At 44.0% G+C, this 17,413-nt stretch overlaps 1 protein-coding gene across 1 annotated transcript in view; it reads left to right on the top strand.

Annotated features, from left to right (window-relative positions):
• The window catches only part of SEMA3D (semaphorin 3D), a 111,044-nt gene extending 94,279 nt beyond the window's left edge, over positions 1 to 16,765 (top strand). Inside the window, exons 16-17 of the mRNA XM_056846855.1 lie at positions 1,975 to 2,114; positions 16,206 to 16,765. Coding sequence (XP_056702833.1) covers positions 1,975 to 2,114; positions 16,206 to 16,631 — 566 coding nt within the window. The 3' untranslated portion in view covers positions 16,632 to 16,765. The remainder of the gene's footprint in view (positions 1 to 1,974; positions 2,115 to 16,205) is intronic.
• The last annotated feature ends 648 nt before the right edge of the window (positions 16,766 to 17,413 follow it).

Here is a 17,413-nt window from a genome sequence, read left to right as displayed (position 1 = left end):
GGTTAGAGCTCTACATATTGTTGAATATTATTATATCATTATAACAATATTCAATTGCCTTTAAAATAAAACTGAAAAGCCCTGTTGGGGAGGGCGGAATGGCCTCTGCTGGAGAACTGGGACAGGGAAACTATGGGGAAACCTGGTATGTGGAAGCCATAGCAGCAGTGGGGAAACTACACATGCCTCTCTCCATGTGGAAAGCATCACAGATTTTGCTATGTCCTCATCAAACACAGCCTTTTGGTTAGCTTTCAGGTACTGCTGCCATTGAAATTTTCCTAAAGAGAAAGTTTGAGAAAAGTTTGTACTTCCTGTTTGGGTGGAGCCTCTGAGAATTCTGAGGAAAGCAAAAAATAATTTTTTATAACGCTCGTGAATATGAGAAAAGAGCTAATTATCAAAAGGCAAATTAAATCTATATGCCAGTCAAGAGTGACACTTTTCTTACCCAGTGGTTTTAGCCTTATGCAAGCAGTTCAGAAGATAACAAATATGGTAACTCCAAATGTTTATAAAGTAAAAAGGACAGCACTTTTCAAAGTCCTGTTTAGTTCAATGGGAGAGATTTAAGCACATCCTTAATCCTTTCATTGAAATTTGTGATACTTGAAAATGCTTAATTGGTACCAAAAGAAGTTTAGAAATCCAGACAACTACTTGAATGTGTTGGTTAGAGGATGGAGATTGAGAGCCATTGTGGTGCGGCTGACAGAATTCTTGGACTCAGATGGGGGAGACTGAGGCTCAATTCCACATGAAGCCATGTTAGTTAGAAGTTCACATGTGACCATGGGCCTGTTACAGTTTCTTGACAATTTATTTCACATAGCTGTTTTGATAGGTACACCTTATATAGGGTACACTTAGCCGCTTAGAGGAAGAACAGGATACAATGCCATTAAGTAAATCACTAATATCAGGGGGAAATATTTAAACTATATACTGATGAATAGGAAGAGCTACTTGGAGTACAGGTGTGTTTGTATGCAAATGCCTCTGGAGTGCTTTGTGTTATATAAGAACACAGATATAGGTAGCATTTCAGAGAGCTGGTGGGATGGGGAAAATCAGAGGGAAGTTGTCTATCCCTGGATATATGTTATACGGGAAGAATATACTGGATATAAGATGATTCTGTATGTCACACAGTGTCCAATAAATTGGAAAACATAAGTAGAATAGATTCCCCCATGGAAGCCATGCATGTGGGAAATGCCAGACATTAAAAGTAAGAAGAAAAGAAGATGATCATAGTGGTTGTAGTGGTCAGGAAGTTTCTTAAGGGAGTAGGTGGTCTCTCAGGGATGTTGGTCCCAAAACATATAGGGCTTTAAAGGTCAACACCTTGAATTATGCCCAGAAACAAATTGCGAGCCAGTGTAGATGGACTAAGACTGGATCAACATGGTCCCTACGACCCACTCCAGTCAACATCCTGGCTGCAGCATTCTGCACCAATTGAAGTTTCCAAACACTTCTCAAGGGCAGCCCCACATAGAGCGCATTGCAGTAATCTAATGTAGATGTAACCAGAGTTAGCTACCCCCTGAATACCAGTGCTGGGGGCAGCAGCAGAGGGAGATTTGGGCTACTAGTTGGCCACTGTATGAAGCAGCCCGCTGGACTAGAAGGACTATTGGTATGATTCAGCACACCCACAACCATGTTTTTCTCTCTCGTTACCATCCCCAGTTTTACTGAATGCAAAAGTATTCCTGCGAGGAAGGATATAGAATTTAATTTTAGCACCAGCTGAAATGAAAGGAAGTGGTTGACACAGACATAAATAGTGTCTGTACAAGTGGCTTACATCAAATGGAACCTTAGCGCAATCTTCTAAACCTGAGTTGCCTTTTGTTTTCTTTAACAGTTCATGTGCTATGCTAGCATCTGTTCCTAATCACTTATGTTTTCCCATTGGTTTAAGAACTCAAGGCAGGGTTAATCTTTTGTACCATGTTTTCTTTCCAGGCATTAGTCATGAAGTCGTTGATGAAAAGGTGATTTTTGGCATTGAGTTTAATTCGACATTCCTGGAGTGTATTCCAAAGTCCCAACAAGCTTCCATTAGATGGTTTATTCAGCGTTGGGGAGAAGAGCATAGGGAAGAGGTAAGCCATGGTTATTAAGGCCAGCCTTTCCTCATCAGAACTTTTAACAGCAAAGTGAAAGACACCCCCCCCCAACTAGAATTGAGCAAATATTTTCATTCCTTCATCTTCTGTAATGTTCTGGTATTGAGTGGAAAGAGGACTGCAGGGCCCATCTTTGCCGTGTGCCGCCAACCGTCTTCCTTGGATGTTTTATGTAACCTTTGGGGCATTCACTGTAAAGTCCACGCATACTGATTTTAAGTCATTTGCATCCTAGTAGACTTTACATTCATCACATGAAAAATATCCATAAGTTAAACCAGGCTCTGACTGGTGAGAATTCCAAAGACTTCCTTGGGAAAAGGCAGAGGAAAATGGAGGAGGTTTTAGCTACAAGAGGGCCACATCCCCAGTGTCTTGGGTTGGCTCGTAATGTCCCTGAATGAATCAAATGCCATTTCTTTCCTGGGAAGGTATGAATCAGCTTACAGTGTAAAATGAGATTCTAGCCTTTCAGAACATGCTGGTAGTGCCAGTCTGTTTTTAGTTCTAAACACAGGTGCAAATGTAGCACAAACAGGAGTAAGCAAATGCCTTCCAAGGGTGATTTTTAAGGCTCTACAGGGCAGTGGGCAAAGCCAAGGAATCCATCAGAGTCTCAGGATGGGGGGAAGTTGTGAAGTCCTGGAGCTTGACTTACCAAACTCTGAGAACTGCCTCAACCCAACAGCCGGTGGTTTACATAGAGATATTTAATATATTCCCGGTTAACCCCCGCCCCCAGACACACACATGCACTGCTTCCCTTATTTTCTCACTCTTCTAGCTAGGCATGAGGCTTTTTTTTTTTCTTTTTTTTCTTTTTTGCCTCAAAGATCATCAGAATAGTGGTCCATCTAGTCCAGCATCCTGCTTCCCCCAGTGGCTGGCCAGTTCACAACTTCGTGTGAAATGAGAGTGCATAACAGATTTTCAACTAACAGTACAAATGGCTGGAATCAAATGTACATTGTCAAGTACCAGCATGGTTAAAATATGCTTGCAGTATGCTTCCTGCATGGTTGTAAGTTGGCACATTACCTTCATGAAAGTGCATTTGGAGCAGCCTTGGTGTTCTCCTTTGCACACCACAGTGGAAGAACGAGTAGAAAGCTCTTTAAGTGGCATGCATGAATTAAGGCTGAAACAGTATATAAAAAGTTGATTTAAACTAACCACACATTGTGTGCATGGGGAGAGACTCTTTTTATACTGTGGCCTAATTCAAAACATTTCTCCAAGTATTTGATCATGGTGCTCATAATGGGGTAATTAATTAATACCTTGAAATGGTGGAGTTCATCTATTCTAAGTCTTCAAGATGTCAGCTTAGCCTAACTCAGAATCATTTACCTTTCCCAAGGGTCTGAGCGGGGACGGAGCAAGAACATTGAAGTGCCAAGTGTGGGAACATTAAAATACCAAGAACAGATAAGAGAGACAATAAATATAAAACAACAGAGAGGCAGACAACAATTCCACACACACAAACTTCTTCACTTAATACGTTGCTCAGCCAATCACAAAGGCACAGCCCAGAAACTCCCATTTTAGAAATGCACAGGTGGGAACCCGCAAAGACTTGCGGGAGGCATCTCATTCCCCCCTCCCCCACAATTTCCTCTTTCCCTTTCCTGAAAGTCCCCATAGCAGACACTGAATCCAATATTTTTGTAAGTTTTCAGATGATGGTAGGGTGGATGTAGAATCATAGAGTTGGAAGGTACCACAAGGGTCATCTAGTCCAACCCCCTGCACAAAGCAGGAAATTCACAACTACCTCCCCCCCCACACCCCCAGTGACCCTCCACTCCATGCCCAGAAGATGGCCAACTTGCCCACCCTCTCGTCATCTGCTTAAGGTAACAGAATCAGCATTGCTGACAGATGGCCATCTAACCTCTTCTTAAAAACCTCCAGGGAAGCTTACCACCTCCCAAGGAAGCCTCTTCCACTGAGGAACTGCTCTGTTAGAAAATTCTTCCTAATATCTAGATGGAAACTCTTTTGAGTGCTGGTCACTTGCAACATTGTGGTACTTTGTACTAGATTTGCACAACCTCCTCAACTCAGCATTCACAATGCTCATAATTATAGAAATCTAACCTCTACCATCAGGGTTCAAAATACTTGTTTCAAAATATGCCATGACTCCATTACATATATTTTAAGTGTAACATTCAACCCTGAAGGTCACTGGGCAGCCTTCAACCAGTAACTCCCATACCTTACCCAACAAGGTGTTTTTAGTTATAAAATGGGAAGGGATTCCTATATGCTGCCCTGAGCTTCTTGTAAGGAGGGAAGAAAAACTATATAAATAGTTTATATAAATGGGCTATATAAATGAATAAATACACGTTTAAATAAAACCATGTCTATGTACATAACTTTAAAAGCTTTCAAAAAGTTTCTTTCCCCACACTGCTCTGTGGTTAAGTCCATGGTAGTTCTACATATTCTGTCGCAGAGGCCTGCGTCAAGCAGATCAATACGAAATTGTATGATCTAGTACAGAAAAGATTATGATGGAATGGCAGAATCAATGTTATCGTGCATCACGCTGTTTACTTGTTCTCTCTCTCTCTCTCTCTCTCTCTCTCTCTCTCTCTCTCTCTCTCTCTCTCTCTCTCTCTCTCTCTCTCTCTCTCTCTCTCTCTCTCTCTCTCTCTCTCTCCCTCTCTCTCCCCCCCCCCTCTCTCTCTCCCTCCCTCCATCTTCTCATTCCGGTCCAAAGAGACTCATGCACTGCTTTTTCTGCCTTGTGACAATATTTCAGGATGCTGGTGCTATAAGTTTTTTTAGAGAGGGGCGCGCTGTACCCAGAATGATTTTTGTTCACTTGTTGTAGTGGCTGAAATGTTTTCAGCAGATTTTTTGTAAGCCCCACTAGTGAAATGGGGGGAGGGTGTTGAATTGTCACATGCAGACCAGTTTCCTCAGGTGAAGAGAGGGCAAAATCCAGATTAAGTTAGCAGGCGGTTGTCGCAGCAGGACGCCTCCTGTCCCTCACCTCTAAGGTCATGCTTTGGAATCCCACTTCCAGTAAGGACAGGGTGTGGGGAGGGAACAGGATCTCCGGTGGTACCGGAGCTGTCACCAGGTCATTCTGCTGACAGTGGGACTAGAGCTCCCTGCAGCTTGAAGCTTTTTTTAAAGGGTCAGGAGTCAATTGCTGAGCACTCTCCATTTGGTCTCGCTCACGCAATTGGGCGTGTTTGTTCCTGAGTGCTTCTGGGTTAGTCACTAGCTTGTTGTAGAAATGATGTGGGAGAGGGAGAGTGGAATTAATATCAATAGCACCTCTTATATTATTTGTTCATCAAGCTTTAATGGGCTGAAGTTTCCTGCATCCCAGACTCCCCAGTTTATTCATTCCTCTGTGCTGCATCACATATGTAGGAGGAGTTGGGTCCAAGAGAGATTCTGACTTTCTGTTTAAGTGAAATTGGTTCCTGTGCAGGGTCTCCTGGGACAAGGGAGCTGCCAAAAGGGGAATATAATAAGCCATATACTGGAAATGACAGTGCACAAGTTCCATAGGTGTGGTGTGGCAAAAGGAAGTAAGTCAGAGCCAGTTCCTCACCTGCTTGTCCAATAATCAGGATTTTTTCTCTCCTATGGCTTCTAATGCCTGTTGGTTCAGTATTGATCAATGGTCATAAAGACAAGTTGCCCACTCCATTTTTATACCTGTATTCAAGTTTAATAACAGTGAGCTTGTTGCTACAGTGACTTCACATCATACACCTAATAGCCATGGGTAGCCCCACCATTTAGATCAAGGAACTGCCTTGGAGGGGGCCACTGAGGTTACTTTCAGGATTGCAGAAAATATTTCAGTTTGAGAGCCTATTCCTGAGGGGGGTAGGGGGTGAGCCGCATTGGCAAGGGACGGCGCAGCTGAGAGGCCTCCTCAGAGGCTTCCCGGCCACCACGGAGGGGGAGAAAGCCTCTTTTTTTCTGATATAAAAATCGAAGAAAGGGCTTTTTCCCCCATAGGGGAAAGCGAATCTGTGCCACCTTAAAAGGTGGTGCAGGCCCGCCAGAGTCCCGGGAGGTGTTGCTGGGCTCGAAGGGGTTAGGGAGCTGACTAGAGTCAGTTCCGCCCCTTGGAATGCCCCAGGGAAAACCCCCCCCCATCCCAGCACTGCTGTTCTCTTCCACCCTGGTGCTGATGGGAATTCCCTCCATGCCAGCGTAAGTGCCCCTTATTCCGTGATAAGAGGGCACTTATGCTGGCAAGGAGTCACGCCGCCTCCATACCACTTTTGGCCCCCAACCTCAGGAATGGGCTGAAAGAGGGTTAGCCCTCCCCCCAAAGTAAAAATCTTGGAGGCCGCAGAACATTTGGGTGGCACTTGGGGTCCCTGCAGCAACCCGCAGTGACTCCCAGCGTTGCATGATTCTCATCAGGAGGTGAGAGGGGCAAAGCAAAAGATAGTGATGGGGTGGAGGACAAGCTGTGGGGTGGAGGACAAAGTGGGGTGGAGGACAAAGTGGGGAATAAAACCCCAGCAGGAGAGGACAGTAGAGAAAGTGCCAGCTTTGGTGGTGGTGGTAAATGAAGCAGAAAAAAATGTATTGGAGGAGAAAGAACAGGAGTCACAGAGTAGAATTCTGGGCAAATTGAATTGAACCCAATGAAAGCTAGTATAACCTAGTCACTATGTGACTGGAGTGTAAAGCAAGAAGTTCCTGATTCAATTGTTACCACTCTGTAGGAAGCCTTAGGCAAGCTAACCTATAAACCTGAAAGGAAGAATAGGTTCCCCACCCCCGCCACGTGTACCATCAAGAAACAGAGGGGAGCATCTTAGATATATTTACAAGCTTCATATGACATTTTTTGTAAGTGCAGGGGTCCCCGTGTAGTACCTATGGGCACCATATTTTTAGAAAGTGGGTAGGGCCAGGTGGGGTTCTTGTTCAGCTTCTGATTGGCCAATGAAGATCTGATTGGCTATGCAGATTAAAAGGCATCCTGTTAAATGAACCTTCTGCCTGAAATGTTGAAGAGTTACTCTTAGCCTCATGGTTGGCTCCACTGCCTCCTGGGCTATCTCCCCCCACCTCCTATCTCCCATCTACAGCGTAGAGACATCCATTTCAGGGTTGTTATGAGTGCTACTGATAAAACGTGTGAAGTGCTCTGGACATAGGCTTACCAACTTCCAGGTGGTGGCAGGAGATTTCCTGCTATTACAACTGATCTCCAATCGATAGAGTTCAGTTCACTTGGAGAAAATGGCCGCTTTGGCAATTGAACTCTATGGCATTTAAGTCCCTCCCCTCGCCAAACCCCAGCCTCCTCAGGTTCCACCCCCAAAATCTCCTGGTATTTCACAGCCTGGAGATGGCAACCCTATTTAAGCAGTCTGAAATGCTATGCAGATGCTTAGTAATAGTATAACAGAGTGTTAATTTCCCTGAAGGTTTTACAAAAATTGGTAACGGCCCAACGTGGATATCTATTTGCAACTCAAAAATAGAGGGCAGTTTTCTCTATCATTTAAGAGATGGAAGTAATAATGTTCTCGCACAAGAGAGAGAGATCATCAGTTTTTCTTCCTCAGTGAATTCACCTTTACCCTTTTTTTGTGCGTTTGCCCCCTGCTCATGAATGGAACAAAAATAAGCTTTGAAGCCCCTACTCTTCTCAAGGACAGGTGCAAGCCTTTAACTGTGAAGGAGCTGGTATTTGTAGTGATGGAAGTTTTCTACACACGCCATTAAGAAACGACAAGTGTGGCTGACCTCACCTGATTCCCTTCCACTTTGGAATTTTCTGTTGCTTTTTTCACTGCCTGAAGGCCTTTCTGTCCATTCTGAAAAATGGCTCCCTGGCTTTTACCGAAATAGACCGTAGATCGAAATGGGTTCCCCTTTGCATTTAGATGGCATCGTGATGCATGATACTTATAAGCCAACCGTAGCCCAGTTTCAGAAGGGAATAATTGGTGCATTCCAGATGAGTAAAAGAAAAATGCTTCTTCACACTGCACAGAATGCTCCTTACCCCCAGGTGGCAGCTTAGATGTTTAAAAGGAATAGGCACATTTCTGAAGCATTGGTCTGTTAGCATCGTTTAGCTATGCTACGAAGATAGAGCCTTCATTTTTTTGTGGCAATCTACCTCTGAATGCTGCTGATAAAGATGGGAGTGATTGTGCCTTTATGCTCTACTTGTCAGCATCCAAAAGCATAATGGTGGCCACTGGTGGGCAATTGTATCCACAGAATCCTGTTTCACATTAAGCTTTACCTGTGGGAATATGTCCCAGGGGCTTCTTGAGAAGCATGTTGCAGAGGTCAAATTGATTGTCCAAAATGGCCCTTGATCATCTTAGGTTATCTAGATTGTGTCCAATATTATATAAAATTGAGCTCATAGGTAGGGGTTTTTAATTACATTTTTATAAACCAGTTAAAGTGAAGTATTGGCATTGAACAGGTCCGCTGACTTCAATAAAACTAAATCTGTTTAAAATAAACTTATTTACCTTTCTGATTTTGATTGTATACAGGTCAGCAGAGATTTTTCAAAGGAGGTCCAAACCACTACGTTTATTCACCTAAATAGATATCTTGGTATAATTGTCCTCCATGCCCAGATTTTTGCTAAACTCGAAATTTGATCAAATGTTTTTCTATATCCACCTGTCAAATTAAGGTATAAATTAAGCAGTTGAGTGAAACATTTAAATTCTAGTAACAAGTAAATTAAATGGCATTTAGCATCCTGGTTTGTGTGGATGAAGCAAACAGTGCTTCCTCCCGATCAACTTCCTCCAAATAGGCTGCAGGTAGACTGGCAACATCACATTGGAGCTTGAATCAAGGCTTCCCAAACCAGGAATCCTTTGGCTGGGCTCTTTGTGCAACTAGGGGGAGTGTGTGCGCATGAAAACAAACTGCAAGAGTTCCCTAACTCTGCTAAGCAATCTTTCCATTTCTGAGATGTAGAAGTGCAATTTAATAGGTTCTTTGGTTCTTGTAGGTTATCCGGGCTGTGTAACCGTGGTCTTGGTAGTTTTTACTTCCTGACATTTCGCCCACTGCTGTGGCAGGCATCTTCAGAGGAGTAACACTGAAGGACAGTGTCTTTCATAAACACCAGCACAACTTTAACAGAAAAGAAGAGAGTTTAAGAATGAATAAGGCTTGGCTTCCTGTCCTGAAAACCTCCAGACTAACGAAGACTACAGTCCACAATAGCCATGCAGATTAGCCTTGGATTCCACATGTTAACAGATCACTTCAGGATACAAAGGTTCCACATTAACATACCACACCCTCATTAGCACATTATCTTGATACTTACAGGACAATGATTTGTACATTACCTTTAATACTTTGCAGGACAATGACTCGGCTCAAACCCAACCCCCCTTCTGACTATATATTACTCTTCCTACACACTTGACACTGAGAGACACTGTCCTTCAGTGTTACTCCTCTGAAGATGCCTGCCACAGCTGCGGGTGAAACGTCAGGAAAGAAAATACCAAGACCACGGTTACACAGCCCGGATAACCTACAAGAACCAATGAACTCTGACCATGAAAGCCTTCGACAATATTTTAATAAGTTCTGTTTGCATTCAGACCAGGATGTTGATGGTGGACCATGGCCACTTTTTAGAATTGCCTTTGGGATTTGGAGATCATTGTGAAAAGGTACATTGCAACCACATAGGAGGCCCAAATTAAGCCTCATAGCTACGGTTGCCAGGTTCCTTTTCATCACCGGCAGGAGGTTTTTTTGGGTGGAGCCTGAGGAGGGCAGGGTTCGGAGAGGGGAGGGACTTCAATGCCATAGAGTCCAATTGCCAAAGCAGCCATTTTCTCCAAGTGAACTGAACACTGTCGGTTGGAGATCAGCTGTAATAGGAGATCTCCAGCTAGTACCTGGAGGATGGTAACCCTACTCATAGCTACTGCAGATCGCCAGGGTCCTGCTCCAGCTCCTTGGCCCTGCATCTGTCCTCAACAGCTGTCTTGTGGCCTGTGATGCAGTCGGCGGGATGGCCCACTCCGACAGCTGTGAATCCCTGTCTCGGCCTGGGCTCCGTTTGTAGGGCAGCTGACTAGGCTCTGTGTATTGTTGAGGGAGCGAGGGAATTGCCCACATGTTTCTGCATAAAGAAACAGTGTGTAGTCTATCCACTGTGAATCAATTTAAGTTAGCCATCTTCATGCCTGTTGAACATCTTCCTTCTGAAGTTTGCTAGGAAGGCACATGTGTTATTTGGGATGCTTTCCAGCTTCACCACCACCACCCCCATTTAAAAAGATCAGGATATTAAATACGATGCTGCAATTTTGAATAGTCTGATTGTACAAGTGAGGACGGTGCTGTGATTTGTGCAGTGGGCCTATTGCAGCGGTGATCCTCCCACATTCTGCTTCTTGCCACGCTGGCTTATGTGTTGTGGCATAGCCTCACTGCTGCCTTCTGTTTGTCACCAACTAGTGACCCTGTCTGCCCTTCAAAGAGACTGTCTCAGGCAGAGAGCCCTGCTGTAGTGTAGGGGCAGAGCAAGTGAGCCAAGTCAGAGAGCCATCAGTTATGAGTAAGTGGTCATAAGTTAGACCCTCTCTCCAAGCTAGGGTTGCCAGGTCCCTCTTTGCCACCGGTGGGAGTTTTGGGGGGCAGAGCCTGAGGAGGGCAGGGTTTGGGGAGGGGAGGGACTTCAACGCCATAGAGTCCAATTGCCAAAGCGGCCATTTTCTCCAGGGGAACTGATCTCTATCAGCTGGAGACCAGCTTTAATAGCAGGAAATCTCCAGCTAGTACCTGGAGGTTGGCAACCCTACTCCAAGCCTCGCCCATCATCTGCTGCTGGAGTCTGATCTGCTCCCTCAAATGACTCTGCACTTTCTCCCTTGCTGGAATAGCCTCCCAGATAGGGTTGCCAGGCCCCTCTTTGCCACCAGTGGGAGATTTTGGGGGCGGAGCCTAAGGAGGGCAGGGTTTAGGGAGGGGAGGGACTTCAATGCCATAGAGTTCAATTGCCAAAGTGGTCATTTTTCTCCAGGTGAAGTGATCTCTATCAGCTGGAGATCAGTTGAATTAGCAGGAGATCTCCTGCTACTACCTGGCAGTTGGCAACCCTACTCTCAGAATGCCTATACCTTCCCTCTCACTTCTTCCAATCCATTTGCAAAACCCACCTTTTCCATGAAACTTTTGGCAGAACCTCATTAATCTTACGCAAGAGTGTCTGGAACAAATACACATATCCCCCTCTCCTCCTGTTGCTGTCACTGTCTCCTCCATGTCAGATTTTAGATTGTCAGCTCTTCAGAGCAGGGACCTTCCTCTGAGAAACTCCAAGCATGCTCACACACTTGATGAATAATAAAACTGACCTGGTTACTCGGGTGATTGAGATAACCTATGGGGAATGATATAAAAGCCAAAGTAACGCAATGGAGAAGAGAAGGCGGCATGGTATAGCTCGATCTCATCTGATCTTGGAAGCTAAGCAGGGTCAGTTCTTGGATAGGAGACCCCCAAGGAAGTCTCTGCAGAGGAATGCAATGGCAAACCACCTCTACATCTCACTTGCCTTAAAAGCCCCTTGTTGGGGTCGCCATAAGTTGGTTGCCACTTGACCACACTTTACACACACACAGCACAATGGGAAATGCAGGGAATCTCAGTACTAAAAGCCATTTCTAGGCCCAACAGGCAGTGGCTGAAATTGGAAACCGTGTGGTTCTGCATTTGGGGTCTGTCTGCTTTCCTGAGCTACCTGGCACTGATTGCACACAAACCTTGCGGGCCTCTGGGATCACAGAAAGGAATAATGGAGGAAGGATAACATTAGCCCCTAGAATTGGCAAGCCAGTTATGATGCTTCTGGATTGGACAGGTGTTGGGAGCCTGGACATTTATCAATTTGCTTGTATTTTGATATTTGTACTCCACTTTTCTCCCCAAAGTGGCTTATAGCACCATTCTCCCCTCCTCCATTTTATCATCACAATAACACTGTGAGGTAGGTAAGGCTGAGAGAGAGGCCATTTATGCAGGGTCGATTCTGCTCCTCACTCAATGCTGATTTTTAAAATCTGACCTTTAAAATGACTATTCACAGTCCCCATGCAAGAGGAGAAAGTCAAACAAATTCCACCCACACACACACACTCGCCTGCTCCTTCATTTGCATAGCCATTAGCAATAGCAGTTTGCATAGCTAAGCCGGGGCTGGGATTCTGCATGCTTCCTTCAGTGAATGCTTTGATGTGGGGACAGAGCAAATACAAAAGGTCTCATTAAAGGGGCTCTTGAGAAATGTGAGGCAGGTGTGCTCTGGCTTCGCAGTGATGTCTGGAATGACGGTTCAGCATGAAGAAATTTAAAAAATATGCAGGGCACTTCAGCCTGGAACACACCTCTAATTACCAAGCACAAACGGCCAGAGAGTCATTGACCCAAGGTCACCCAGTGAACTTTCATGGCAGAGTATGGATTCAAACGGAGACCTCCCAGATCCTAGTCCACCACTCTAACCACTACACCATGCTGGCTTTAAATAGAGGTCTTCCTTTGCCTGGTACAGCATTTCATCTTCCACCTTCCAGCAACTCCAGATTCCTTTTGCTTCTCTTTAATTACAACAGCTGCCATTCTCAGCCAGGTCTTCCTCCCGCTCCAGGTCTTTGCGGCTGGATGTTTTAACAATGTCTTCCCTCCATCTTGATCTCCGGTAAAGTTCCAAACTAAGCATGAGTTTCAGGGACGCCTTTAATCTGAACAAACGTGCAACCCAGTTTAACAGACTGTAATTACAGGCCTTGTGTGAGAAATCTCTCATCTCCAAAGCTTTCCATCAAGCGCAGGTCATGGTGCTGAATAGCCCTGACATTTCAGTCTGGCAAATGCAAGCATCCTTGCCTATAAAGCAAGCAGGGCGTAACTGAATCGATGACCAAGTAATCCAACCAGCTACATAGTGAGACCGGGAAATTTACACACCAGTGCACAGGCATTTGAAATCGGCATAGGTGCCCTTGAGCCAATTTAATGAGGCCAGTGCAGCTTAGCCATCTTAATGCTAAGTAGCCTGTTGATAAGCCCTAACCCCATCTCACTAACTGGGGCAAGGAAGAGGCAACAGGAAGGGCAGGAGGACATTTGAGTGCTTAACAAGAAGCATGTTATTAATTTATCAGATAAAGATGACAAGCCACTTTAATTTAAAGGACAGTTCCAACAAGGGTATCCGCGGGTAGGACTATTAATTACAACCTTCAAAATTAGGGGTAGTCTAGAGTCTTGTTTTATGTTGGTGGGAAATTCTAGAAGCGCCGTTCTTCGAGACCAATGCAAGAGATAAGACGAATCTTCATTTTTAGGAGTGAAAATAGCATAATTGCTGTTGAAGACAAACAGCCTAAATATAGCAGCAGGCTTCAAAATAGTTGTTGCAAATCCAGAGAAGAAAGGGGTGGCGGCGGCGATAATGTATAGCAAGCTCATGCCATTTGTATAGAACAAAAAAGGCTCCAATCTGCAATTTGAAGAAGGATCATTTATAAACAAGAGTCTGGCATGTTCGCTAGGATCCTAAATAGCATGCAACTTGTATTCCGAAAATTCTGCCATGGTGAAATTTATACCCCCCCCCCGCCCCCACGCAAAGTAAGATGAAATTTTTTGTGGAAATAGTCAAGGAGGTTTCACACATTCCCATCAAATGCCACTTGTACATGCAGTGAATGGGAGCTACTTTCCAAGAAGAAAGGTTTGCTGCCTGTTCCAGCAGTTTGAATCAGGGCCACTAGCCTTACTGGAATCTATTTATTTAAACATCTGTCTTTACATTAGGTTATGTTTTTAAGTCTCTCTCCCCCCCCCCCCCACAATTCTTTGGCAGGTAGTAACAAATGCAGATATTTTTCTCGTATGCTTCAATTGTTGTTTGAACATGAAAATGACTGAAAATTAAACACCACCTTCCACACCGATAAGTGTTTATTGCTCTATGCTGGTTTTACAATTTGCAAAAGATGGTTTTGGTTTTCTCTTGTTAATTCTGATGGTATGCATTATATATTGTTAGCAGGTTTGAAGAAAAGTTGCTTAATTGCACAATGATTAAAATGCATGAAAACCATCATGCAAAAAATACTGGGTGGTTTTTTGTGTGGGGGGGTTGTGTTTTTGTTTTTTTGCTTCATTGGACGCAACCTGAAAGATAAAAAGAACAGCATATTTCCACAGCATGCTTTTATTGGTTTGCTGATTTTTAAAACTGATTTTAAAAAATCACCGCACTAGAGGAGTGCTCTGTACGGTAAAGTTGTCAGCTTGTTGACAGTAGATGAGCGGCTTCAGATGTCACAGTGAGGCAGAGGGCACAGGATGTTATACTAAAGTAAACGGAACCGACAGAATAATTGTTTCCTACTTCCTGTTCCTAAGCATCCCTCTCTCTTGTGCAAAATAGACCCTTTTGCATCTCCCTGGCAGAGGGTGGCTCAAGCTGTTCTGATATTTTTGCCTGAAGCTGAAATGCGGAGCAATAGAAAGCCCAATGCACACAGTGCTTCCTGTTGCCTTCCCGCTATGGTCATGTTCAAAGCCTTTTTAAGAGATGAGTTGGAAGCAGGAGGCAATGAAACTTGACCTGGAATCCCATCTTCTAGAGGTAAAGATAGGTGGGAACCATGTTGGCAGTGTAATGTTGTTTAGTTACCCTTTTAACATGCAATATTCATCACTCGTTCGTGAGTAGGCTGTTTAAGAGTTTTCCACCTTTTGTAATCCCTGCTTATGGGTGAAGTGTGCGTTTAAATATTTTATGCTGCCTCTCAAACAAAGAGTTCCCAAGGCAGCATACAACAAAACCATTAAGACAATTAGAACTCTCTAAAATCACTATTTAAACTTAAAACAATAAAACAGCAGTCAATAAATCACATAACTCTTGGAAACAATATAACAGTAAGAAAGAGATCAAGGTACCTGTGTGCATGATTGTGAGTAAAAAGTCAGAGGCTCAAAAATCTATCGCTATGGGATTCAGAGGCATGTGGGGTATTTTGGTGAAAACACAGATCATATTCAAGCCAAGCTAGTAGTTAGAACTGAATTCTTCACCTCCATTTCTCCACCCCATTCTCTAGGTAAGAAGTAACAAAGACATCAGTGATGGTTCTCTTTTCTTTCCGTGGCAGAAGCAAATGTTTTGCCCACTTTCCTCTTTGGAAAATCATTACCAGCAGCAGACTTAACATCATGGCAACCACACTGGACATTTTTCAAAATGACCATTTTCGTGTATTTGATTTAAGTGTGTCATTGGGTGTGTAAGGAAATACTTACCTGTGTGATGTTTCAGTTTCACATTTAAAGAAAATCAAATTCTCAGCTGATGCCAGCATGGTGCCCGTCTGGGCGAAGTGACCAACCACATGGAACGTTGTAGATGTTTTCCGCAATATGCCCACCACCAAGTTTAAATCAGTCCTTAGATGACCCATATTCATGGTCTAGATCAGTGGTTCCCAGACTTATTTGGGCCACCGCCCCCTTGATTCCACAAACACAACCCCCAGTGCCCCCTACCCTATCCTATAAAAAACATTATTCAAAATAGGGGTTTGCATGACACACTAAAGAAGATAATAACAATAAAATTTCAAAACAGTAACAATTAATTGCACATCTATTCAAAATCAAATTAAAACTTTTTAATTGAAATTTATCAACAAAACTGATGAACTTGATCCAATGGTACTAGCTCTTCAGAGTCTGGAAAAAATTCTGATAGTTCCACTAAATTTGCCAGCATGGTGCCATAACTTGATCTATTGTAAATCAGTGAACAACACAATTGAAGGGGCCCACCTCTAGCGCCCCCTGCTGCCTCCTTGCCTCTTAGTGCCCCCCTAGGTAATCCCCCCCAGGGGGTGGTACTGCCCACTTGGGGAACCATTGATCTAGACACTTTTAGGCCACCTATTTTTTTTTCCACCTTGGCTATCCATTGTAACATATACATTTTTAACTTTCCCTCTGACCTTTAAAATATATATATATTTTTTAATCCTACAGCTGAAACCGGATGAAAGAATAATCAAGACAGAATATGGATTGTTGATCCGCAGCTTGCAGAAGAAAGACACAGGGGCATATTACTGTAAAGCCCAGGAACACACATTTGTCCAAACTATTGTGAAGTTGAATTTAAATGTCATCGAGAATGGACAGATGGAAAGCACTCTGAAAACAGAAGACGAAGAGGGGCGGGTGAGGGACTTGCTAGCCGAGTCACGGCTGAGATACAAGGATTACATCCAGCTTCTCAGCAGCCCCAACTTCAGCCTGGATGAGTACTGTGAGCAGATGTGGCACCGGGAAAAGAAGCGGCAGCGAAACAAAGGGGGCCCAAAGTGGAAACATGTCCAGGAGATAAAGAAGAAACGGAACCGGAGACACCACGAAGCCATCCACCAACACAACAGGCCTACATCTACATAGTTTGCGTATTTTATTTAAAGAGAGGACAGTTTTGCTATTGAAAATATTTTGTTAGGTTCGTGTGGACTCTTCCTATTGATGTTGCTTCTCAGAGAGACCAGGCTATGCATAGTCCCTATTGTATATGAGACCCCCCCCCCCCCAATTGGAGAATACAATGGCAGATGAGAAATATCTTTAAGGCCTGTATGAGCTTTAGCAGTGCCCAGGTTTGAACTGAGATCACTTTATTTGCAAATTGGGCTCTGAATAGTTAATTGATCTCATAGATCAAATGGCTGTTCTGTTGTTTTCCCCTAAAACTACAGCTCCTGGGGTTTATTTAAACAACTGTTCAGTTCCACCTTAAAGGTGACTGCATTTCAAGGCAGGCTGGATGGATTTCTAAAAAAGAGTAAGGATCTGTTATGGACAAAAGCCAAAGGGTAGTGCATGACAGGCTAAAAAACAAGGCATCCCCTCCCAGTGTTCTTATCTACAGCTTCATGGAGACACATACAGACAATGCCTCTCTGTCCCCAGCATGATCCAGCCTGTGTTGAAAGGCACCCCCACATGGATCCCTGATGCAGGCTGTGCAATACTGGAGGGCCTGTACATGGATTTCCCTCATGCTTACTTTGCCACAGACAAACCAATGAGCATTCCTGCACAAAAGGACATGGAAATTAGTCCAGAAACATGAAGGGCACTATACAATGGATTTACCTTGCCTTTTTCTGGCCCTCCCAGGTCAAAAGGCATGGGGAGGGGATGTGGCTCGGTTGCATGCAGAAGGTCCC

The sequence above is a fragment of the Euleptes europaea genome, chromosome 3, assembly GCF_029931775.1.
Source record: "Euleptes europaea isolate rEulEur1 chromosome 3, rEulEur1.hap1, whole genome shotgun sequence".
Taxonomy (NCBI): domain Eukaryota; kingdom Metazoa; phylum Chordata; class Lepidosauria; order Squamata; family Sphaerodactylidae; genus Euleptes; species Euleptes europaea.
This window is presented reverse-complemented; position numbering and strand designations above follow the sequence as displayed.